The following is a 26651-nucleotide window of genomic DNA, read 5'->3' on the forward strand; positions in this document are numbered from 1 at the left end:
GGCTCTGCTGACCTTTCACTAGAATGGGGAGCCAGGAAGGATCTATGAGTCCAGCTCTGCCATCAGCACTAGCAGGGAAGCCAGTGATGTTGATGTGTGCCACTGCCAAAGGTGTGCAGGCATCATAGGCTCAGGGGTATAAAGGGATTGGGAAACCAGAGGGATGGGGAGGGGGACTCTGGAGCAGAGGGGTGAAAGGTGATCCAGGAGCAGTTCAGGCCTTGAAAGTGTCTGTTTCCTGCCATGGTGCATTCCTCCCAGACCTGTGGCTTGAGCTCAAGGAGATAGATAACCCAGGAATTAGGGAAGTTACCCTCATTTGCTGGTAGATCCAGTCTGTAAATACTGTCACGTTCCCGTACACTCCAGGTCTGAATGCCTTGGCACAGCCGGAGCCCCAGCTTGTGTCCCCAATCAGCCACCAGATGTCATTCTTCAAAGTAACCAGTGGCCCTCCACTGTCTCCCTGGAGAACATAGCAAGTTACTGAGAAGAGAAAGGCACACTACAGCACACTGCCACCAGCACCATGCACCAGAGAGGACACAATATCTGGATATGAAAGGGGGTGTGGGTCTGTCTCCCCAGCAGGAGGCAATGGTCATAGAGACATATTCCAAAAGATGAAGTTGGTCTATGCCAGCTAGCTGTTTGCAAGTGCATGACAGACCACACTTGTGCCAAACAAAAGCATCTCTGGAGACCATAGTGTGATTAGCACTGGCTTCTGCCATAGGCATAAATGCTGCTAGTGACCATCCCTCCCCACTCCACTCCCAACTGGCCCTGTGTCCCTGGGAGGTATCTCTGATCCCATCAGAGCCTCGTGTCTCATAGGGGTTCAATGGGAACTACACACTCCAAGGTTGAATGAAAATTCACAATTACCTGGCAAGAGTCCACAGTGCCCTGCAGGAAGCCGGCACAGATCATGGCTGGTGTGATAAGGTTGTTGTATATGTATTTACTATTACATCTGGAGGGCTCAATCAAGGGTACCATGGCAGCATTCAGCACATCCGAGGTCTTCCCTAACAATAGAGGCATCAGCTAGCAGCTCTTGTGGGCATCTTCCTCAAGAAGCCCACACTCTATATAGATTATCTCATACCTCTCTTCCATTCTCCCTCCCTCCCTCTAATGGTTAACATTGATTGACAGGATCTAGAAGAACCCAGGAGACAAACCTCTGAGCATGTCTACAAGGGAGTTTCTAGAGTCAGTAAATTGAGGAGGGAAAATGCCCTAAAGATGGGTGGCACCATTGTATGGGCTGGGTCCCAGGCTGAATAAAATGAGAAAGCGGGCTAAGCCTCAGCATTCATCTCTCTCTTTCCCCATCTTGATAATATAATATGTGTGTGTGTGTGTGTGTGTGTGTGTGAGAGAGAGAGAGAGAGAGAGAGAGAGAGAGAGAGAGAGAGATACAATGCCTTGAGGTCCTGATGCCATGTCTTCCCCTCAGTGATGGACTGCATCTTCAAACTGTGAACAATAAGCCCTTCTTTCCTTGAGCTACTTTTGTCAAGAATTTTGTCACAGGAATGAAGAAGTACATTCCTTCAGACCATCACAATACTAAGCCCTTTCCCTATGTACTAGGCAGGGCTGATTCAATGTTTTCTGTTAATCAAATGGGGAAAGCAAGGCACATAGCTTAGGTAAATTGTCCAAAGTCATTAACCACTGAATAACAGAACTGGGATTCAGATGAGGAGGTCCCACTGTGGAAATCAGCATCTCATCCTGTGTGGCCCAAAGCCTTACCTTTCTCATAGGTGGCCCCCCACCCTGAAATCCAGCATTCCTGGGCTAGGTCCAGCATCATGCCTGGGTTTGGCAGACACACTGGCTTCACTTCGTCTATTTAAAGAAGAACAAAGGGTGAGTTATCCAGGCCTACAGGGCCTCTGTGAGAGTCTCCCCTGGTTGCCCAATGCCCTGCTCTTTCCAGAAACCCAGGTTCCTGTGGGTCCTGGACCCCTTGTTCCCATCCTGACAGGCTTGCTTCCTGACAGTTCCTCTGGACATTTGCTACTCATATCTAGAATTAAGTGCTGGCTCTGCTTCTAAAACACAGCACATAAGCTGGGCAGTGGTGGCGCACGCTTTTAATTCCAGCACTCAGGTGGCAGAGCCAGGTGGATCTCTGTGAGTTCAAGGCCAGCCTGGTCTACAGGCTCCAAAGCTACACAGAGAAACGCTGTCTCAAAAAACAAAAAATAGATAGATAGATAGATAGATAGATAGATAGATAGATAGATAGATAAACAAAACACAGCACACTGGCCTCTGAGTGACAGGGGAGGAAAGGACTGGTAACGGCCATTGCTCAGAAGCTGATGGCTCCAGCTTATCCCAAAGCCACACCATCTCTCAAGGATCTGCTATTTTTTGTGTGAGTTGGTCCCCCAGCTTGAATATAAGCACTTCAGAAGAGAAGTCTGTTGTCATCTGTAGATTCTAGAACATTCCATGCTCTTGCATAGACTAGAAAAGGGATAATAAGAACCTAAGGAAGGGACTAGGGATGTAGCCCAGTTGGCAAAGTGCCTGCCTAGCATGCACAAAGCCCTGGATTTCATGCCCAGCACCTCATAAAACCAGGTGTGGTGGCACATGCCTGTAATCCCTGCACTCAGGAGGTAGAAGCAGGAGGACCAGGAACTCAAGACTGTACATGGCTACATAGAAGGACCCACTTAAGCTACACAAGACCCTCCCCCACCAAATAAAAATATATTGTATACATTATCAAAATCTCAAAGAATGAATTTAAAAGTATATACTTAAAAAATGAAATAGAGCCTGGCAGTGGTGGCGCACACCTTTAATCTCAGCACTCGGAAGGCAGAGGCAGATGAATCTCTGTGAGTTTGAGGCCAGCCTGTTCTACAGAGTGAGTTCTAGGACAGCCAGGGCTACACAAAGAAACAATGTCTCGAAAAAACAAAAATAAATAAATTAAAAAGAAAATAGTTTACAGACTACTTTTTAATAAAAAAGCTTATTAAATTTCTTTTTAAAATACATTATTACCATTTCTGTGATTCTTAAATGTTTACAAAATATTAGAGAAAACACATTTTAAAAAAGCTAAGGGTCTACATTTCAATTTTAAAGTATCCTGCTTTCAGAACATATTTGTTTAAAAAAGGAAGAACCGTTGTCTTGAGAGAGATGACTCAGTGGGTCCTTCCAGAGGACCCATGACTGATTTCCAGCACTTACATGGAGGCTCACAACTGTCCCAGGGAATGTAACACCCACTCTGGTCTCTGTAGGCACCAGGCACACAAGTGGTACACAGACATACATACAGGCAAAACACCCATCACATAAAAGTTAAAAAATAATTTAAATATTTTTAAAAGCAGTAATCTTTACAAATTATCAACCAGATGGCCTCAGCTGGAGAGGATATTGTCCCACAGTGATAGTAATCTGTATTTGAAGCTGACCCAGACAACTAGAGGGAGTTACCGCCCTCTAGTGGAAAGAGCCTCACATACCGTTAAAAGTCAGAGGCGTCTGCAGCTTCATGAGAGCGATGTCGTTATTCTTGGTCTTAGAGTCGTAATTTGGATGGGAAATCACTTTTTCTACCTGGTGTCTTCTTCCATAGAACATGAGAGACTGTCTCAAAATCCCTGTGAATGCCGTCCAGTACCTCGGGTTGCTGAGAGGTCTGGGAGACGGAGAGACAGCATATGGAAACTCAGGACCACAGATACAAGGTGTTCCCTCCAATCTTTAAAACACATATGCTGAGGTCTGGAGTGAGATGAGTACCCCAAACCACAGAGTAAAACTGTGGGGCAGGGGCTCCCCACTTCCCTCCCACCTCCCCACAGCTCCCTGCTGCTGAATAGCTGTCTGAGGATTCGGTTTCTTCTCCTATCCTCTGCACCAGCCCACAAATAGGGCCGGCACCCTTCTATGAGACTTAAAATCACATTTCTGACAAGACTGTCTCACTAATCTTTTTATGCCAGAGCATTTACTGACACACGGTGCTTAATAAACGCATACTTGGTGTTTCATACCAGGCACACTCTTCCTTTCATCAAAGAACTTCAACCACCAAAGGGACCTCAGAATCTGGGATGCAAAAGGAAGAAAGGGACAGTCCCAAGTAAGGTAGCTCCCTAACTTCCTAGCAGTGCCTGGGAAGAGGAGGAGGGCACTCCTGTGTGACAGATGGTATCACCAGGCTGAGAGAGACACTGAGTCAGTCATCTTTCCAAGACCACACAGCCAGAGAATGGCTGAGCCAGGATCTGAGCCTCACTTAAGGCAGCAAGTGCCCAAAACTTGTCTAATAAAAAAATCTGTGATGCTGGAATTGGGGTATATCCCTGCACTCAGGAGGCTGAGGCAGGAGAATTATCCATTTGAGGTCAGCCTGAGCTACATAGAAAAATCCTTGGGAAGGAAGGGAGGAAAGGAAAGAGATGGAAGGAAGAGATGAGGAAGGATGGAAGAACAGGAGAGAGGGAGGGAGAGGGGGAAAAGGAAGAAGGAAAACAAAATGGGAACAGTGTCTTTGGCAAGAGCTGACACTACTCAGTATGGCTGTCCTTGTCCTTCTTGCCCATCTTGAGTGCAATGCCAAGACCAAGGGTATATATACAGGCTTCCAGAGAACCTACTAGGGCAGTGTGAGGTTGTCAGAGTGGATATATCCAGGAGAAATGAGACTGATAGAGCAGGGGCTCTCAAAACTTATAGACAGAGCTGAGAAGATGGCAACTGGAATACACCCAGTCACAGTGTCGACAATCATTCTTATCCTAGGCTGGTATGCAGCAGCAGGCAAGAGAGACCACATAAACATTTGTCTAATGAGTGGATGACACTGGACCTGCAATGCATATATCCACCACCCAGCAGCACTCACCCCATTACACACAGGACATCGGAGCTGCCATACAGCTTGCTGTGGGTCATATGGTGGCAGAGCCACACTCCAAACCCAGGAGTCTTGGCCATGTGACTCCACCCTACTACCCCAGACCTCAAAGGATATAGACATACTCTTCCACACAGTGAGCAGCTGTCACAATCCACTCAGGGGTGATGATGGAGCCTCCACAGACATGGACGCCTTGGACATGCAGGCTGACCTGCCAGGGCCAATCTCCTAGTGAGGCACTCGATCCGCCCACAATCCTGTTCTGACGTCTCACTGAGCGGACTCCACACTCTGAGGGTGATAAGCACATGTTAGGTGTCAGTCAACAGTCAATAGGAGACATCAGAGTCGGCACAAAGCTAACCATTATGTGCTCAACTCAGCTGCCTTTTTCTGGTGGTGGGGCTGATGGAAGGCAACTGTTGCCGCCTCTCTTTCCCTATTATTAGGAGTCTAAATAAGCAAGTTGGGGGTAGATACTCTCCTAGGTTCCCAAAGGGCCATCCAGGTTGGAGCACTGACTAATTCTTATTGGTACCCAATTTCACCGGATCTCTGGTAGGCATGATTGGGAAGGTCCTGGGTAACAGGCTCCTTAAGGAGACTGATACAGTCAGCACTCCGCACCCAGGACTTCTGGGCAAAGAAAAGGGAGGTAGATAAGGCTGAGTGTGAGTGAGAAGGCAAGTGAGAGCTTCAGCAGGTGCTAAAAAGGTGAGATGAGAGGACGTGAGGTCATATGAGGGGCTGAGTGAGGAGGTAAGTGAAGGGGTTGGTGAAGTCTGAGTAACCCTCAGGAAATAAGAAACAGGTTCTTTGCTGACCAGTTGACTGAGAGAGGAGATCTTTCTACTCCAGAGTCAGCAGCCCCTGACTCTAGAAACTTCACAAGTGTGGAGCAAGTTCTCAGTTGAGAGAAATCAAGGTAATATGAGAAGCAGATGTTGGAAACTACCCAATGTGCTGGAAGGTCCCCATGCCAGTGGCTGCTATGGGGTGCTAGCTGAGCAGGCCTGGTGCATCTTGGCACAGTGTGGGGCAGGACTTCTGGAAGCATCCTCTAAGTGTCACCTGAACCTCTTTGTGAGTGACTTTGAGTACCTGTGAGGCACATGTGGCAAAGGGTGAACAGCAGTGCTCTCCTGGTTGTGCAATGCCTACAGAGGACCTGAAGGAGACTCAGAGCTCCTTTGCCAAAAGGTGAGCTTCAAGTCCCAGGCCTAAGCCGGGCATCTATATTTACCCCATGTGGGGCCCATGAGTAGTTCACACACACACAGAGGGGGACCCCAGTGAGCTACCATACAAGCTACTGAGGGAAGGAAGAAGGGCATGCTTGGTGTTAGGCTTTCTCCTTAGGAGTCCCAGTGGAAAACTGCATGACACTGCTCTGACTTTGCCCTAGCCCAGGTCACTGCTGCAAAGACTCTAGGATCACAAACATCTCATCCCTACACTTCATGGAGAAGGAGCCACCAGGGCTCCCCTCTCACAATGGCACCTAAAAACAAGGCCTGCCAGAGTCCAGCCATCACCTGCCCTCAGTAGATACTACAGTGCAGCAAAATTCCAAAATAGAGATCCGGGTATAAGCAAGAGGCCTCCAGGCACATCTCTGCTGTCTCCTGGAGGCCTTCCCTCATCAAATCCCAAGAAAGCCACAGGCTGGCTCCTAAGCATAGAAAATCACCATTGGGAAGTACTCACCTATACAGCGCAAAGAAACCACCATGCGGGATGAACAGGAGTCACTGGAAAGAAGAAGGGACTCTGGTTACCACAGCCAGGGATAAGACACTGAAGTCTTCTCCTAGTGTTGCCTCCTGTCCATCACTAATGACCCTACTGATGTGACTAGACCTACGTGGGGATAGTGGCAAAGAATCAACACAGTCAGAGTACCAGGCTCAAATCCCAGCTATGCACCTTTGGGCATGATGTTAACTCTCTTCTGCCTCTTCCCAACAGGTAGAATAAGATTACAATTCAAAGCTGGGCATGGTGGTGCACACCTTTAATTCTAGCACTTGGGAGACAGAGGCAAGCGGATCTCTGAGTTTGAGGGTCAGCCTGGTCTACAGAATGAGTTCCATGACAGCCAAGGTTACCCAGAGAAATCCTGTCTCATAAAAAAGAAAGAAAGAAAGAAAGAAAGAAAGAAAGAAAGAAAGAAAGAAAGAAAGAAAGAAAGAAAGAAAGAAAGAAAGAAAGAAAGAAAGAGGAAGAAAGAAAAAGAGAGAGAAAGAAAGAAAAAGATAACAATTCAAGTTGATCCCTGATCTGCAATGTGCCAAAATCTTAAAACTTTGGAACCCCAACGCCATACAAGTGGAAAATTTCACACCTAATCATACATGAAGGGTCGCAGTCAAATGATAGCGATGCTAGGGTGTTAACAACCTTCAGTCTATGCATATAGGGTATACACAAGGGCCAGTGAGATGACTCAGCAGGTAAGGGTACTTGCCTCCAAGTCTGACAATCTGAGTTCAAAACCTGGAATCCACATGGAAAGGACTGATTCCTCTGACCTTCACATGTGTGCCATAGCAGTACCCCCACATAAACAGACTAAATACATTTAAGTAAAGGAACACATGAAATAAATCACTTCTGTCCTTACATGAATCCTAGCCCCAAAATGTCCCATACATGAGTATTTTAAAAATCTGAATGAACTCTGAAAGTCTTCCTGCCCCCAACATTTCAATACAAGGATGACCTATGATACTACTTGGATGGTGACTTGGGGGTGAGGGCACAGTTGCATCAGTTTTTACTTCTGTCCTTGTATAATTTAAAATCATCCTCTAGTCTGGGTATCAAGGCAAACACTTGAAATTTCAGTGCTAGAGACTCTGAGTGAGGCAGAGGATCACCATTCCAAAGCCAGCATGGGTTACATAGCAAGACCCTGTTACCAGTGAATGAGCAGCCATCCCCTAGTGTCATCAGGAAGCGGTCTGGAAAATGATTTCCCTGGACGGCTTTACATGTAAACCACAGATGAAAACAAAACCAATACTTTGCCAAGGACAAACAAACAAACAAAAGCATAAACAAAAAACAGTGCTCGGTTGGGAGTCAAACTTCCCATGCTGTGTATGAGAAAGAAACAATCAGTGCATTCCATCCGATAGACCCCTGGTGTACTGAAGAGGCCACAGTCCCGATGCCCTGGTGACATCAACTGTCAGCTGTAGTTCTGTAGGGAACAGTTGAGGTCTTAAACATCAATGTCCTACTAGGCCACTGGGACAGATAGAGCCTCACATGTACCAGCCCACTCCACTGTCACCCATGCACACACTGAATGGGGATCTTTCCAAACCCCCAAATAAAGAGCTACCATCACCTGTCCTGGCTAGCTTGTGCCCCTACCAGGATACCAGGTGGGTAGCCTCAAGAAGGAAACATTGGAAAGAGGGCATTTCTACATCATATGGCTTTACTGAAACCTTGACTCTGAACACACACCATGGACACTTTATACTGCACACACAGTCAGGCCATATGCACCAGCGAACGCCTCTGCAAATGCCTCTCTGCAGGGTCTAGACTTCTGTATGTAATGAGCTATAGAATGTTACTGCAATGCCCCATTTCTGTGTATAAAATATATAGGTTTAATTACAGAATGCAGGGACTTTTAATATTTTCCTACCATTACTCCTGTGTATGTAAGTAAATTTGCATCTTTTTAGGTTATATTGTGCCACACAAACAAACTCATTCATCTCATTAGGATACAAATTTGCTTTAATCTTTAATAAGTAGTAAAATCACACACACATACACACACACACACACACACACACACACACACACACACACACACACACACATATATATATACATACATCCAGAGGTGTTGTTTGAAGATAGTTTTACTTATGATTTATTACAGCAAACACTTGATTTGTATATCTATATTATAGTCCTATATGCCTGGCTGGGGTCGCATAAAATTTTCTCGGGTCGACAGGTGTCACAAGTTAAGAAACCCAATACTAGACAATAACTTTCCTGCCAGTCACCTCTGGAGTTGTGAAGGCCCTCACCTAGGATGGTGGCATGAGCCTACCCCTCCCTGTTGTGCTCCCTTCTGTACCAGCAGCCTACACCTCCTCTCTCCTCCCTTCCGCACTTGCCAACTAAGCATAATCCTGAGCCTGAGTCCTTGTGGAAGACAAAGAGCCATTCAACTCACATAAAACACCTGCCACCTCTGCTAAGCCCTACTGTCTAGATGGAACACCTAGCCGGGCACTGCTCTCCAGCCCAGCCAGCCCTGCCACATTCTCAGGGACAGCCAGCCTAAGGCAGGACATCCTGGCTGGTAGTCACCGGAAAGGCAAGCCACTCAGTAGAGGTGGAGTGAGTGATTAGTTCTCCAGCCCTGACATGCAGTTCCTGACAGCCAGCCCTGGAGGCACCTGAGCCACCTGGAGAAGAGCAATGAGGCCCTGGGAAGTCTCTGCACAAAGAAGACATCGTGGATCTCCAACATCAAAAGCACCTGGTGAAGAGCAATGGCCCTGTAAACCCATACCCAAATGATGACTGTCTATGTCCCCCTCCAAACTCCCAGCAGTCCAATCATCAGCCCTAGGATCTGTGGTTTGGATACAACAAATGCTTATTGAACTAACCACTTGCACCAGGGCCCAGAACATTACCCCATGGCGTCCTCTCACTGCCAGTCATGGGCCAGAAAATCTCTTGGACTCCTGGTGCTCAATTCTACAGTGTCATATAGTTTGTCCCTCTGAGCTCATGCCAGAGAATAAGCCCCAGCGTCTATGTTCATGGTACTGACAGAGCAAAGACTTGATGCAACTGTGATGTTTGAAGGTGAGGCTCTGTGAAATTAAGTCATGGGATGGGGAGTCTCTGTGACAGAATCCTGGTGGCCTCATAAGGACAAGGAGAGAGACCACACAGGGCTTAGTGTTCCTGCCACAGTGAGATGACCCTGCTAGAGTCATGCCATGCTATAAGGAACTCGAATCTCTAAAAGCATCAGTCAACAAAACAAAAACAAAAACAAAACCCTTTTCTCTATAAAGCAGCCTGCCTTAGGCATTTTGTTATAGAAACAAAAAGCTAACTAGCATACACTCTAGCACAGTAGACATACTTCCCAGTATCTGGAGAATAAAAAACAAACAAATAACAACAAAAGTCTGGCCAGACAGTAGAGATTGAAACCAAAGTGGCAAAATGGCATGTAGTCTCAGAATAGTTGCTAAGAATGAAGCCAAGGTTGCTGCAGGTCCTGTCTCTAACCCCCAGCAGTGTGAAGCTCATCCCCCATCACTCCCAGAATACAGAGAAATCAACTCAGGATGGCAGCATCTGTTGGATCGGCTCATCCTCCTCAAATTATGCAAATCAAAGGAGCCCTCCATACCTGTGATAGAGCTTTTTATAGAGGTCTATGTTGCCTGCGCTTACATTCAGCTTCATGAAGCTTGTTGCTCCGGTGCTGTCTGGTATTCCTTGGCTAGAATAAAAATTGTTCCTAGAAATGACAGAAAAATCTTACTGAAAATAATGTTTCAGGCATATGAACTCACAAGCCACACCCCATATCACAAAGCACCTTTGGATGATGGCTGTAACAGAAGGGACACCTTAGAAAACAAAATCTAAGTTCAAATTCAGCCATGCTGTGTGAAAGCCATTATCCAATCCAGAAACCTTGACTTGTAAGTTTAGAATCTTCCATTAGCTGTGTTTCAGACCGAGTGAGCTAGGACAATGGGGTGCTGAGGGTGCCCAACTATACATTGTCTAATAAAATGTACAGTTCTTAGTCTGAGCTGTTATAAAATTCCCACTGGTTCTGGACCCGGGGGTGCCTCTGTATACCCAAAACTCTGAGTCACAAGATATTTGTGTATGTGGAGACCAAACGTCAACACTGAGCATCTTCCTCAATTGTTCTCCATCTTATATTTTATTATTTTATATGTGTGTCTGCCTGCATGGATGTCTATTCATCAAACATAAGCCTAGTGCTCTCAGAGGCAAGATGAGTGTGCTGGACCCCCTAGAACTAGAGCTACAGGTGGATGTTAGCCACTGTGTGGGTGCTGGGGACTGAACTTGAATTCTCTGGAAGAGGAATCAGTGCTCTTAACTGCTGAACCATCTTTCTAGCCTCCTCTACCTTGTATTTTGAATCTGAATCTCCTACTGAACCTGGATCTCATCAATTCAGCTAGGCTGGCTGGCCAGCAAGCCCCAAAGATCCTCCCATCTCTGCCTCCCCATCACTGAGATTACAGTTTGCCTCCATGGCTAGCTTTCACATAGGTGCTGGGGATCAAACTGAAGTTCACATGCATTTGTGGCACACACGTTGCCCACTGCGCCATCTCCCCAACCCCATAGGGTGGCATTTTGGAGTGTCCCAATAGCTGAGATGCCAACATTCACATCAAATAACAGTTCAGCTTTGAGAACTGGCAAATAGAATGTCTTAGTGTGCATAGGATCTCACAACTACCCCATGGAAGAGAAATCCTCATTAAAATCATAACTTTCTTCCCAGGCCTGAGAAGTCTTCATGAGAGCCAAAGTTTGGATATGGTTTACCTGCTTCAAATCCACACTGAGAGGGCTCTGATGCAGCAGTGTTGAGAGGCAATAGGAACTTAAGTAACATCTGTGCCACAGCAACTCCACTCTCACAAAGGGATTAATGCTATTCTAAGGGGTTGACTTAAATCTCACCAAAGCAGGTTGTTTCACAGCAGATCCAGCCCCCTCAACCTCACCCACTACATGTGCTCATCAGCTCTCCCACTTTTCTACCATGAGATGAAACAGTACAAGGCCTTCACCAGAAGCCAACACATGATCTTTGATTTCCCCCAGAATAGTGGGCTAAAATAAGCCTCCATTCCATACAAAGAACCAGCCTCAAGTGTTTTGTTATAGCAGAAGACACTAGGCAATGCTGGAGCCCCTAGCCAGGAAGTGATGGTGGGAGTTATTCTTTCTCAACCTTGGTTCCTGCACACAGGAAGGATTTCTTTCTTTCTTTCTTTCTTTTTTTTTTTTTTTTTTTTGGTTATTTGAGACAGGGTTTCACTGTGCAGTCCTGGCTGTCCTAGAACTCACTCTGTAGATCAGGCTGGGCTTGAACTCAGAGGTCTACCTGTCTCTGCTTCCTGAGTGCTGGGATTAAAGTCATGTGCCATTACCACCTAGCAGAAAGGAATTCCTAAGTGTGATTCTGCTCAGGTCTCTTCCATTCCCAAAGCCTCAGTGGCTCCTGCCTACAGTGAACAGAGCAAAGGCTCAGCTCATCTGAAAAGTTCCAAGGACAGAAAGTGACCATTGCCCTTGTTTTATACCCCTCTTACTGTCACACCAGCACTGCATGGGTGTTCCCAAGTAGCCAGGAAAGATGCAGGACAAGTGGCAGTGAGCCTAGGTTGACAGTGTTGGGGTGATGAGGTTGCCCTCTGGTTGTAGGATCAGCTTTTGCAAGGTAACTGCAGCATCCAGTGCCTGGCACATACAGAGAGCTGGAGAGATGGTCTGCCTGTCGTCAGTGTCATTGTGATGGCACTGTGTCCCTCCTGAGGGCACATACTCACTTGTATCCCATGTCTTTACATGCTGCTCTATCGTAGCTCTCATTCCAGTCATCCTGGCATACGGGATACCAAGCTTTCCTCTGAGATGAGTAAACCTGGAGGGTGAAGCTTGGTCCATAGAGGCGAACTGCTCAAAGAGAAAGATGACCCATGAATCCTTGACTCTTAATCCATGTCTTCCAGATGTTGCCCTAGCCCCACACTGCCCATGCACATTACCGCAGCTTCTTCCTAGGGCCAACTCCTAGGAAACATGAACTCCTGTTTTCCTGATAAAAAGCATTCTAAAAGAATTTCAAAAGGATATTTAAACATAAATTCTTCACAATGGCCCACAGCCTGTGAGTGACCATCATTGGATGCCACAGGCAAACAGCGTGATGGAAAGTCATTCAGCTGTCAATGGGAATGAAGCTCTGATGGGAGCCACTACATGAATGGGCCTTTAAGGTGTGACACAAAGTGACAGAGTCATAGTAGCCCACAGATTGGGCAATCCCAAGCATGTGAAAAGTCTAGACTAGAAAACCTAAGAAAGGGCTGGAGAGATGACAGCCGTTAAGAGCACATACTGCCCTTGTAGAGGACCCAAGTTCAGCACCCAAGTTTGGCAGCTCAGAACAGCCTATAACTGCAATTCCAGAAGATCTGATGCCTTTATTCTAGCCTTCTGTGATATTACAATCATGTGGCATACACACACTGAGAAACACACACACACACACACACACACACACACACACACACACACACACACACATTTATTTATTTATTTATTTGTTTTAAAAGAAAATCTAAAAAAGAAGGGATATTAGTAATTTCTTGGGACCAGAGCAAGACGGGCAGAAGAGCCTTATCAAGGAGATGGGCTACTCCTCAACTACCTATGATCAGGGGCTACACATGTTCAAATATATAAAAACCACAGCTCAGACATTCATCAAGGACAGGTTATGAGATATAAATGATAGCTCATTGGTTTAAAAAAAAGAATAAAATTCAGAGCAAAAACAAAAATCCCCATCAAGCTCTCATTTTGTACAAATTGATCTCACATCCAGATCTCAGACACTGGCAGAGTACCCAAGGCCCTGACAAGCACCCCAGAATTAGTACCTGAATGCTGAACTGTTCATTTGCCTTTTGCTTGAAAAGATATCAGCTCTTTCATTTAAAGAACCAACACATTTAAAGGCAGCTAGTTTCTTCCTTACTCAGCTCTGGTCTCCAGAGAGAACTGCATAGCCCATCATTCAAAGGACTTGTCATCTGACAGAATGATGAGAATGGCCAACTCAGAGCAGACTTCTAACTGGTGGGTGACCCAGTGGGTACGGAGTTTACAAGAAGAATCTTGTAAACAGTGCCACACCACAGACAGTCAGCAGCCAAGAGACACATTCTGTATCTCACAACTGTAGAGTTTAAAAGCACATCAACAGGACTACGTGATCAGGGGAAGACAATAGGATCTGGTCAAGCCTTGACTCACTTCTCACCACCATCCTGGACCTAACTCATTGGACAAATAGCCTGACACCTTAGGGTCACCTTCTCAGAGAGTGACCACTCTAGGGCCTGACTGTCTTCCCTGGGGATAAGCACGAAGCCACATAGCATGTATGGCCTAGCCATGTGTTTCGTGGGTGGATAAAACTCTGTTACAAGCTGGGCAATGGGATGTCACTCATTACCCAAGAGAAACCACAAAGCTGTGAAAATCCCAACCACATATTGCAAAAAGAATGACGCCAATCTGAAAGGTATGCAACTTGCAGAACACCCGCTACAGAACATTCTAGAAAAGCTAAGCTATGGAGATAGTCAAAGATCTGAGACTGGTAGGGGATACTGCAGGAAGAGGAATTGCAGGGCACAGTAGGCTTGGGCAGGGCACTCCAGGGGTAGGTACACAGCCAGTGCTGTGTCTTTGTCAAACCCATAAGGTCACACCAGGGGAAGATAAAATTCAACACAAACTCGTGGCTCTGGCTCCCGGGGACAAGGTCCAGTGATCAGTGTGTGTTAATGCCTGGGTGATTGCTGGAGGAAGGGTGGCCTCTTTCTGCAGGCCTAACAGTGCTTTCAAAATTAAAGTGCTTAAATGTAGCTAAGATTGTATGCTTCCAGTTAGTGATGGAAGTGGTAGGGACAGTGATGTAAGGGGTGGCTGTCCTGCCTCCTGTCTGTCCTCCAATACTGATGGGGAGGCAACATGATGGGAACATGCTCCCAGAGAGAATTTTTTTTTAATAAGTGTTAGTATTTTTTCCTAATTTTTTCAGAGCTCTAAATGATAAGTGAAAGTATATGTTTGTAGTGCCCAAGGTGATGATTTGGTAAGTGTCCATCATGAAATATTGCCACTACCAATTAAGTACGCTCACCTCCTTTCCTCATACTAGGTTCTTTCCCTTGTCTGTGGTGAGAACACTTAGGATTGGCTGTCAACGACCCTTAAGCACTTAGCACATGTGGGCTGCTCAACCATGATCCCTGTGGACAAGGGAGTTGGGCTCAGAGCTCCATGAAAAATGAAATGGCATCTTTGTAAAAAGAACCTTGAAGCAGCCACCTGTGGTGGTATTTTACTTGTACTGAAATGTGATTTTAATTGTATGTTAATAAATAAAGTTGTCTGGGGGTCAGAGCTATTAGAGCCATAGCAAGTGCGTGGCGGTGGTGGCGCACGCCTTTAAGGACCTGGAGGGCGGTACATACAGGCAGTGACGAGGCAGTCACATGTTTGGGTTTACAGCCAATGAGAAGGCAGAACAGCTAGAGTATATAAAGACATACACACAGGAAGTAGACCCCTTTCGGAGAGCTCTCTTGGCTGAAGAGGATCACTGAATCAGGAAGGGTGAGGCTCTTAGCTCTGACCTCTTGGCTTTCTTCTCTGAATTGGCTCTGTGTTTCTTATTTAATAAGATGGTTGGTTACATCTACAGCCACCCAAGGAGGTGTGGCAAACAAGTGGAAACATTGCAGTTCGTGTGTATGTGTGTGAGTGTGTATGTGTGTGAGTGTGTATGTGTGTGTGTGCCTAATGTGTATACACATATGTATATGTGTGGTAGTGGGGATTAGATCTGCCTGCCTCTGCCTCCCAAGTGCTGGGACTAAAGGCATGTGCACCATCAGACCTGGCTAGAACCAAGGTTTTTTTTTTTTTCCTACTATAGACCCTTTGTTCTTCCTAGATTTTGATCTATGCTGTGAGTACATTAACTGCTAAAATATCTAGTACAACTTAAACATGGAGAGAGACCTTCTGGATTCCAGAACATGGGGGCACACTCATGAAATCCAGCCTCTAGAAGATGGAGACAGGAGGATCATGAATTGAGACCAGCCTGGGTAACTCAGTGAGACCCTGCCTCAAGAAAAGTGGGTATGCATGGGCATGTAGAGTGGAAGTAGAATGCCTGCCTTACATGTGTATGGTCTTAGCTTCCACCCAGTGTTGAAATGAAATGAAATTAAAACCTCTCTAACAGAAGTTTATTGCTCATGCACACACAGGAGCAGGAATGCATTGATGTCTACTGCACATAACATCTTAGCCATTCTCAACTCAAACCCTTTACCTAAGACATTTGCTGTCACTCAAAGAAAGGAAAAGAGCTGTCTTAAGCTGTAGACACTGTATCTTCCAGGTACATATATGCTGAAGGACCAGGAGTCACAGAACAGGTATCAGTCCACTCAAGTGGGCTGACAGCTGGGCCCAAGGAGGCCACTGATCCTCCCTGGGAAGTTCTCTGAGCCAGGACCAATGCTACAGAATCTAATTTACACAGGAGCATGGAGGTGAGGATGCAGCAGAAAACAGCCCTACCCAAAGGCAGCCCAGAATAAACAAAACCCACCTCGGACAACTAGGTCTATGGGTTGTTTTTTACCCCAAACTCCAAGAGGACTGGAGACTACTTGGTGGAGACAGCAAAGCCTGGGAGACTCCTGGAGAGACTGACTGCGACATGAACTTCTCATTTAGGAGAATGTCTCCTGGGCTTGGAGTCAGGAAGATTGTACAGAGCCACGGCTGACCTCAGCCCCTGGGCATCATCAGTGCTTAGGGAATGAGTTCCAAGAGAGGCAGAAAAGCAGGACAGGACAGGACAGCTGTCCCAGGGGGCAAGACAGCAGCTCACTGTCGACTGCAGAGCCAGGGAGGCACAGGGTCTGTGTCATCTCATCACCCCTCATCACTGAGCAAACGCCAGCGCTGAGCAAACGCCAGGGGACTCCGCCTAGAGTGCCAGGGTGTCAAGAGGCCCAACTTCAGACTCTGAGCGGAACAGGATTGGCACAACCCTGCTCCTCAGGCATTTTTCTTGGGTCCAGCCTCTTGACTACCCTTGAAGTCAAAAATTAACAGCACAAGAGAAACAAATGCAGGGCCATGGAGATTATTCGGTGGGTTAAGAAGCCTGTTACCAAGCCCAAGAACCTGAGTTTGATCTCCCAGGATCCTCATTGTGAACAGAGAGACCCGACTCCCAAAAGTTGTCCTCCACCTCCACACATGCATCATGGATAGCAGCATCTTCCCTGCCATACACAAAGTAAGTAATTGTTTTATTTTAAAAATTAAAACTTCAAAGGGATATTGCCTTGTACCTGTTATTAGAATGGGTGTCATTAAAAAGTTGAACATAACAAGTGCTGGTGAAGATGAAGAGAGAAGGGAGCCTATGAATTTGGGAGTGGGAATGTAATATGTCCAGCCAGTAATGAAAAACAATATGGAGGCTCCTTGAAACCACTAAAACCGAATTATCACATTATCAAGCAATCCCACTTCTAGAAACGAAACTAAGAATCCACCATCTGGTGCATGGGTGAAGAAATATGGTCCATGTACACAACAGACTAGGATCCAGCCATAAAAAGGATGGAATTCTGCCACTTGGGACAATACAGATGACCCTGGAGGACTCTGTACTAAGGAAATAAGCCAGTTCAGAGAAGCAAGCATCACAAGCTCACATACACACACACAGAATCTAAAAAGTCAAACTCACTGGAGCTGAGATGACAGTGTTGGTCACCAGAGGCTTCGAGGAAGTGGTTGGGGACAGCTTGTCAAAATACACAATTTTTAATTACATAGGAAGAATGAATTTAAGAGATCCATAGTGCAATACAGTAATAGATGTTAACAGCACACTGCCCATTTGAAAACAGTCCACCATACATGTAAGAGCACAGGGGGTGTATGTTAAGTAGTGTGATTACCCCATCCATGGGAGTACACATAGAGAGACATCACACTGTACCTGACAAGCATGACACAAGCTTGTCAGTTATTATGTAAACAGTTGAAATAAACAAAGCAAATTCATTGTTCACTGCTGTCCCAGTGGACATGACCTTAAAGGCAGCTCTTTTTAAAACCAGCATAGTGCACTCCAGCTTCATGTTTTCAACAGCCTGCTTATTTTAACTGCCATGCTCACTGAGTCCTTCCTGCTTTATCACCTGCCCATCACGCTGTGTGGTGCAGGGCCAGGAACACAATCCTGAGTGTAGGAGTGCTAATACATGCATCAGTGGACTGGGCAGAACCCCCCAGCTGCTACTTCATGGCAGACATACTGAGCCCAGTGCTTGCTGGGCCAACTCACCACACCGGTTCTCATCTTCCCCGTTGGGGCAGTGTGATATCCCGTCACACCAGAGAGAAGAGCTGATGCAGGTGCCCGAAGACCCACACTCCATCTCAGAGGTAGAGCACTTGCTATCCCCTGGCACTGGATTGGGAGAAAAGGAGGGAGACTCATCAGACTGAGCATCCAAGAAACTGCAGAGCCCATAGGAAGCTTGTCATTCACCCTCAAGCCCAGTGAGTAGAAGAAATTGCCTCTTCATAAGGAAGGGACATGTCATTGCCACCTTCATACACATGGAGCTAGGACTGGGCTGTCTTCTGCAGAGCCAATGGGAAGGGTGCTTGGGTAAGGGGAGCCCTCACACCTCCTCTTTGCCCTCCAGTGGGCCTCAGGGGTCCACCAGGTGCCCATGAGTCTGCATCATCCCAGGCCACTTACAGAGACTTTAGTTACAAGATGTGGCATAGGGAGGGGACTGCCAGACAAGGATACCATAGTTGTGCAGTGATATACAAGGGTCAGACTATGGCTATGCTTCCTTAAACATCCCCATCTCATTTGATCTTAGATGCTCAGCAGGATACAGCAGAGTTGGCACTTAGATGGGAGAACTAGTTTAGGATTTTCACAAGCCACAAGTTAGGGGAAGGAAAGTACAGACTCACGGGTGCATGGAGAAAAGGGAGGAAAGGGCAGCCTTGCCAAGAAGGGAAAACCTAATTGGAAGGCATCGAGTGGCTCCTCCAGCCTGGGGAGCAAGGGTCACAGTCATAGCCATGCACACAGTGGCAGCACCCAGCCCAAAACTTACAGAACCTCCAAAGCAAGACAGCAGCCACAACAGCACCCACAAGGACAGTGCCCAGGGCGAGGGCGACACACAAGGATTTCTTGGTCTCTGCAGAAGACAGGGATGCTCAGGTCAGTGTTGTGAGAAAGCAGTCTTTCCACCATGCATTATTGATGCTCTTCAGTATCCCACAGTTACCACAGAGTTACTCAATTTGAAAATATCACAAGTCAAAATGGGTATAATTGCACATGCCTGCCTATAATCCTAGTACTCAGGGGTGAGTGGGGAGTTGAGAAGGACAGGGACAAGAGTTTAAAGCCAGCCAAAAATGCATGAGCTCCTATCTCAAAATACTGAAAAGGAGGAGGAGAAGCAGGAGGGGGAAGAGATCAGAAGTCCAAGTCCAAAGTGCATTTGCTTCACATAGCCAACAGTCAGCCTAACCTGGGCACCTTTAAACTTGTTTAGAACTTCTCGAAAAACCAAAAAAAAAAAAAAAAAAAAACTTGTTTAGAACTCTTGCATTACCTATAGCTGGGGAAAACACCCAGCTAGATGTCTGTTCATAACAAGGTGGTGGATTCTGCATGCACCTCATTGAATACCACACTGAAACTGAAAAGTAGAATGGTTTTATGAGTACACTTTCACACCATCATGAAGTCAAAAGTCCTAGTTTAGCTACTGTATGTGGGGCCATTTAGATACATTAGAGAAGAATAAACACTGATTTATTCATTTGTTTTTGTGCTGCTAAAGATAAAACCCAGGGTTTCACTTATGTTAGGCAAGTGCTCTACCACTGAGCTACACCCCTACCCTAAGAAACAGTGTTGCCTACACTCTTACAAATGTCAGTTTGAACATTAAGGGTACCACTTGGGGTCTTGATGCTTCTGTAGTGTGAAACACATGCTTAGGGAAATGGAAAATGAAGTTACAATTTGAAATGAAATCCAGCAAAACTAAGCTCTTAAAATGCCAAGACACCTCAGAAAGGGTCTGAAAATAGGCCAATGTTCACCTAAAAAACAGCTCAAGAAGGAGAGCTGCCTCATTTTAGCAACTGCAAGTTTGAGTCACATAATGCCGTCCCCCAAAGCATCCTGGGGCTGCTAGGGGATGCCCTTGGCAGAACACCTATCCTTCCCACAACTGCTGGAAGAACCCAGTGGAATTTGACAACTACTAGCCACTTACTGCTACTGATACTCTCAGTAATTACAGCTAAGTGGAATTAAACTAAAGTGTATAAATTGAAGCATTCAGTTGCCACAAGGGGGCTGGCAAGATGGCTTGGCAGGTAAAGGCTCTTGCTTAGAACTTACATAGTAGAAGGAGAGGGCTGAATCCAACAGGCTACTCTGACCTCTACACACTCTGTGGTACCTCACCACACACAAAAAAAAATGTTAAAAACAAACAGATAAACAAAAACAACAAAACAAAGAACTGGAGAGATGTCTTAGTAGCTAAGAGCAGCTTTCAAAGAGTTCCTGGGGACTGGTCCTCATCCCTATCACCAGGGACTGTGCTTCTGTGGTAAAATGGGCAATCTGTACTCCCAGCAGCCTCACAGCAGAGGCCCAGGTCTGAAAACTTCACAAGGCAGCCTGTGATTTTTATCAAAATGCAGTGAGGGGTGACTGTGCCTTCAGGCGCCAGGGTGGAGCCACCAAGAAACCCACAGGAGAAATTCTTGATGGCTCACCTGATGAATTGCCAAGCACATTTTTCTCTTTGGGCAACTTATCTGCATGCCATTGCATCTAAGATAAAATAACTTGCTTAAAGCTGGCCATGTGGCTCAGAGGTAAACACTTGCCTAGCATGTTCACGAGCCTAGCTCAGCGGAAAAAAACAAACACAAAATCAGTAACTTGGCTCATGAGTAAGGGAGATTAAATCAGGTGTCCTTCAGCTCTGGCTGGGGCATGTGCAGAGTCTCAATCTGGCTGGTTTGCTCAGGACCACGTCTGCAGCAAGAAGCCCCATTTCACCTCTGGACAGGCATTTGTCACCAGCTTCAGTCAGCATAGCACAGATTTGCAGGGTTTAGTCTTGGACTACTGCTCATTTACATCCATCTTTACCAGCACAGCCTGTTGACTCAGCCCTGTGGTATCTCTGCATCACAGGACTGTTGACTTTGAATTCTTCAAAGGCTCTTGCAGGTGCATACACTGCCATTCAAATGGGAATGTCCCATGGCACTTGCTAGAGCAAACAGATAAATCCAAAGTAGAATGTCCTTACACTCCTGACATAATGTGGAACACCAGTTCAGAGCCCAAGGTCATTCTGGCAAAAATGTAGACTTTCTGATGTCTAATATGTCAACAACAAGTTTTTTCTTTTTCATTCTTCTTTTTGGTGTGTGTATGTGTGTGTGCACAGATGCCCTCAGAGGCCAGAAGATGGCATTGGATCCTCTCCAATGGAGGGGTTGTAGAACTCAAGTGCTCTGTGAGAACAGCTAGAATGTTCTTTACTGTGAAGCCATAACTCCAGCCCCAGTAACATGATTTTAAAAACAATGTCAATAATAATAATAAATAAAAATAATAAAAAATAATAAAAATAAAATTACTAAATTACTTTCCAGTTCATGAGACATGGGCATCAGTCTGTACTTCTGTCAGACCAATGGTGAGAAGCCCAAGACTCCTGTCTGAAAGCCTGATCATCAAATAGCGATTTTCTCAAAGCATAGCCACCAGTTTTACAATGCAGTTTTATAGTGGAAAAATCACACCCTAGGGTGTATCCTTCCTATATATAGGCCATTGGCAGAAAGCCAACATGTTCCTTTCCCCTGATTACTCCCTTGGAATGTGGAAGTATTCAGTGAGGTGCACTGGGACCCTTCTGCCTTCTGAGTTAACTGCGGAGAGCCGGGCAGTCTTTTTAGAGGTACAACCTTATACAGGCCCTTCCTCACCCTGGCTTTCTTCCAGCCACCATGGTGAGTGAAGACCAAGCATTCTGCTCTGCAGAAGTCAGCTGACTCTGGCTGGACTAAGATGAAAGGGGTTGATGGAGACAGGGAAGAGAGCAAGACAACAGAGCAAAGGACAGAAGAGCCACCCACACAGAGGGCCCACTTGTGGTAATACATTGTGTACCCTAATAAATTTGCCTGAAGATCAGAGAGACAAAGGAACAAGCCACCTCTTGCCTCTAGGACTCCTCAGCCTGAAAAGGCTTCCTCAGCCAAAAGACTTTAGTTCCTGTCTCCTCACGCCTTATATACCTTTCTCCACCCACCCATATCATTTCCTGTCTCAACTTTCTTGGTGCTGAGATTAAAGGTGTGTGACTCCTAAGTACTGGGATTAAAGGTATGTACCACCACTGCCTAGCTCTGTTTCTCTCCTAGACTGAGTCAATCTCATGTAGCCCAGGGTGACTTTGACCTCATAGAGATCCAGACAGATTCCTGGAGTGCTAGGATTAAAGGTGTGTGCCACCACTGCCTGGCTTCTATGTTTAATCTAGTTAGTGGCTTGTTCTGTTCTCTGGTCTTCAGGCAAATTTATTAGGGTACACAATATATCGCCACATCAAGTAGTGGAACAGAAATAGGAGAGGGACAGCAGGAGAGCCAAAAAGGTCTAAATAGGACAGACAGATCCTTGAAGCCTAAGGTCTATCACTTGATTGCTGATGAAGTGATGGGTGGCCCACAGAATTCACTTCCTTATCAATCTTGAACTGTACATGACACACATAGACAGGTGCTCATTTCATAAAACAGAAACTATCCATTAAAAAGCTTGTGTGGAGCTGGAGAGATGTTAGGAACATCTACTGCTCTTCCAAAGGAACCAAGTTCAGTTCCCAGTACTCATGTTGAGTGGTTTACAACCACCCACAATACCTGTAACTCCAGCTCCAGATGATCCAACACCTTCTCTGGCCTTCATAGGCACCTGCACACATGTAACCTACACATGCTCTCATAATACATAATAAAATACATAAATAAAAAATAAATCTGAAAAAATAGCTTATCAGTGTAGCCAATACCATCCTTTACACCAGACAGACAACACTGGGAACAGCCTGAATTAAAAAGTAGAGGGACGTAGGGGTAAGGAATCTGGAGAGAGAGCGTAACTCATTGATTGAAAGGGCCAAAGGAGAGGGCAAAGACATTCAGATTTCGTACTCAACCTTCAGCACTGTTCTGGGGTTGCATAGGGATTGGAGGACTAGGGAGGTAAAACGATACATCTCATTTCTGTGCTATTCCCAGAGTATCTGCTGAAAATAGAAAGGTGACAGAGAGTGGGATAGTAGTCATGCCAGGGAAGGGGTACCTAGTTCCCCTAGAAAGGATACAGGCAGACCCTAAAAGGAGAAACCCCTTCGTGGAGGACATCCTTTTTTCTGGGGGCAAGCACCGGCAGAGGGGAGAGAGTGGTAACAGGTCTCTGGCTAGCCACAGGAGATATCTTAACCTTGAATCTTCTATATAACCTTGAATCCTTCTGAGGACATCAATAACATATAAGACTCCCAACCTTGAGTGCTCACTATTGACAAGACAAAACACCCATAATCACAGAGGCAAGAATGAGAAACCATGCCCCCAAAGACTAGCTGAGCTGGGCAAGCACACAGTGGTGCTGCACCAAAAGTCAAGGGAAGAGGAAGGTCTCTCTCTGCCAAAGAGAGTGAGGCTAGTACCATGGTTCTGACCAGCCACAGAGTGGAAGACAGGCAGGAGAGACTGGCCCTGCTGCCGGTGCAGAGACCACAAGAATAAGAGACCACAAGAGAAGGCCGACCCAGAAACTGCAGTCCCTTGTGTTACAATGCTGAAGAGTCTTACGTGAGGTTGAGGTGCACAGTGTCCCTAAGGACTTGGGCTGTGTGCGGATGACAGGTGTTGAGGCCTGCGTTGTAACCCTCGGGGCATATTGAGGCACTGGAGATGGGTAGTACTGAGCTGGATACAGGTTGCAGCCATTGGGAGCCACAGGTGGCCTCGGGGGATAGAAGTGCTCAGACTGATACCCGTGGTTCTCATAGTAAGGTCCAATTCCTGGAGGTGACCCCTAAATGATAGGAAAAGAGATAAATCAGTTACAGCTCTCATTCACCCTAAAAGCTTGGAAAGTTAATATCACGTTATGTTCCCATAAGAGCGGGAGAGCCAGGATATTCACCAAGCATCAAGGCATTACAACAACTCGCTTAGAATGACTAGACTCTGTTTCTGAATTAACTTAACAATGTGCTTCTTTGGCTTTGGTTTCCTAGTTCACTTGTTTTAATTATTTACTCTTTGAAATAAAGAAAAGGTGACTGATAATTGAGATCCCATAGGAAAAAAATAAAGAAAAAAATGAATACAAGTTTGGGGTCAAAAGTCACTGAGCTAGAATCCCATTGCTCTGGTTCCTTCCTCCAGGTTACCCCCTGAGCACTGGGGTGTGAAATTATGAGCCAGGCTGATTCAAAACAGCTCATGCCTGAGAACTCACCTGCTGAAGAGACCACATTCAGTTCCTATGTATAACCTCCAGTGTGGTAAATGCACATTTTTCAGCTGAGCTGAGAATCTGCTAGAAGGAACCCAAGATGCAGGTTCCTCTGGCTATTCTCTCCCAGGGCCCCTTCTCTCATGCAGCTATAGTTGGCAGTCATTTACTCACCGGCTCTCATCAGGGGGTTGCTAGCTCAGAGTAAATAACCCTATACAGTGTGTACATCTTGGTGCAGCGGGTTCAGGTGCCCTTTCAGTGGAACATGGGGGTCAAAGCATGTGCTGTGTAAATGTGAAAAAGACAGGATCCTTTGCTGGGGTGTCGATCCTTTCACTTAGCCCATTTTACATGCCTTCCTCAAGCTGCATTCCCACCCCTAGCAGTCCCTAGGACTTCATAGCTTTAGCATTCTTATTTCCAATCTCCTCATTTTCAGTGGCTGGACCTCTCCTGGAGGTTCCAGTTACCTTCATCCATGTCTAATGGTTCTTACCCAAAACTCTCCAGCTCCCTTTCTGCTCAGTCTCTCTCATTGGCCTCGGGATTAATAAGACATTATCCTTTGGAAGCAGGTATCCTCAGTAGGGGCCACTAATGTTCAGATTTTTAAAAACTAATTTATGTGTATGTTGCCCATGTGTGTAAACAGGGATCAGAGAACAACTTGTGAGAGTCAGTTGTCTCCTTCCACCCTATCAGTCCCAAAGATTGAATGCAGGTCATCTCTTACCTTATAGAGCTGTCTTGCTGGCCTAGAGGTTGAAAAATTTAAGCGTGACAACATGAACACTCCAAGGTTAACAATTTGTGTTTAATAACTCAGCACTCGGCTTCAAGTCATAATCTTTGGACTTTTGAAGAAGAGTGGTGGGACAGTGAAAGCCATCCCTCATCTAAACAGAGCACTCCAGATTCAGAAATCAGGTGAGTTTCTGGCCCAGATCCCTCTCAGGAGTAAAGGCCAAGACATACCAAGCACTTTGTCCAGGATGGTGCTCTTAAAATTATAAAGAGATCCAGTTAAAAAAAAAAAAAAAAAAAAAAAAAAAAAAAAAAAAAAAACCTAAGTACCAGACTCATAAAATGGAGCACTGGCATGTTTCCCTGAAGATCCTAGAAAAATATTCTTATTAGCCAATAAGTATTTATAAATGTGGAAGATGTAAGGTGCACTGGTCAGGCTTAAGGATGACAAAAACAGCTGCTTTTATTGCTCTAGGGAGTGGGCTCCCAGTAGGAATGAACTACCCAAAGCCTCATCCAAGTGTGGCTGTTCCCCAGATACTAATAGGCAGACACTCGACAGCATCGTCACAGACTCTCCTCCCTAAACTGATGCTCTCTGCCCCATCCTGCCTCTCCTGTATGCATATCTATTGCCCTTGAAGGAGGAAGAGAACACACACAGTGTACCAATCCCAGCTTTGCTCAGTGGTGGCTTTCCAGACACTCTGTGCCTTATTGGGCTCCATCCCTGCCCTCACCCTTTCCAACATAACTGTGGTGGTTTGAATAAGAATGCCCTCATAGGCTCATATATTGAATGCTTAGTCACTAGTGAATGAAACTCTTTGAAAGGATTAGAAGAATTAGGAGGTGTGGCCTTGGTGTATCACTGGGGATGGGCTTTGAAGTTTCAAAAGTCCATGCTGCCTGTAGATCAGGATATAGAACTCTTAGCTACCACTCCAGAAACTACCTACACACCACCATACTCCCTACAAAGATGATAATGGACTAAACTTTTGAAACTGTAAGCAAGCCCCCAATTAAATGCTTTCTCCTGTAGGAGTTGCCTTAGTCATGGTGTCTCTTCACAGTGATAAAACAGTGACTAATTCAGCAATAGAACAGTGACTAATTTAAACACTTTGAACAACGTCCAAAGGGCCACCTGCTCCTACACACAGCTCTTAAAATTACTGATGGATACCTGTGGAAGATAACAGAGGGATGAAGGAACAAGGAAAAGGCGAGAGATGTTAACAATTAACCACTTACTGAGTTCAAAGCCATCCTGGCTGTGTCAGCAACATGAGGAGGTGAGTATCTGGCTTCTTCCAGGTGCCCTAATGGAAAGAAGCACACATGATAATATTTCAATACAGTTTAGTTTTGGAAGACTCCAGGTGAAAGTCACATCGTACTAGAGTAAGCTGCAGTTCTGCTCCTGGCTTGGAGCCTTCCCTTCACCTACATCTTCCCAGGTCTCCTCAT

The 26651-nt window shown here is 45.8% G+C and overlaps 1 protein-coding gene across 1 annotated transcript; it reads right to left on the reverse strand.

Annotated features, from left to right (window-relative positions):
- Positions 1–214: 214 nt before the first annotated feature.
- On the reverse strand, positions 215–26450 carry Tmprss2 (transmembrane serine protease 2). Its single transcript, XM_052739722.1, has 12 exons — positions 26436–26450; positions 23777–24002; positions 18958–19044; positions 18162–18281; positions 12529–12655; positions 10329–10439; positions 6623–6666; positions 5038–5206; positions 3513–3688; positions 1768–1863; positions 889–1031; positions 215–466 (listed from the first exon to the last, which is right to left on the reverse strand). Exons 1-12 carry the CDS (start codon positions 26448–26450, stop codon positions 215–217), a joined length of 1566 nt encoding a protein of 521 aa, XP_052595682.1.
- Positions 26451–26651: the final 201 nt, after the last annotated feature.

Source organism: Peromyscus californicus, unplaced genomic scaffold (genome assembly GCF_007827085.1).
Source record: "Peromyscus californicus insignis strain IS unplaced genomic scaffold, ASM782708v3 Scaffold_16__1_contigs__length_79575227, whole genome shotgun sequence".
Taxonomy (NCBI): Eukaryota; Metazoa; Chordata; class Mammalia; order Rodentia; family Cricetidae; genus Peromyscus; species Peromyscus californicus.

What these genes read in the sequence shown, in the direction of transcription:
- Tmprss2 (XM_052739722.1), bottom strand. An exon ending in GGAAGATGAGAACCGGTGTG is followed by an intron (nt 12,656 to 18,161) that starts GTGAGTTGGCCC and finishes CTCTTTGAGCAG; the next exon opens with TTCGCCTCTATGGACCAAGC. An exon ending in GGGGGCCACCTATGAGAAAG is followed by an intron (nt 1,032 to 1,767) that starts GTAAGGCTTTGG and finishes CTCTATTGTTAG; the next exon opens with GGAAGACCTCGGATGTGCTG.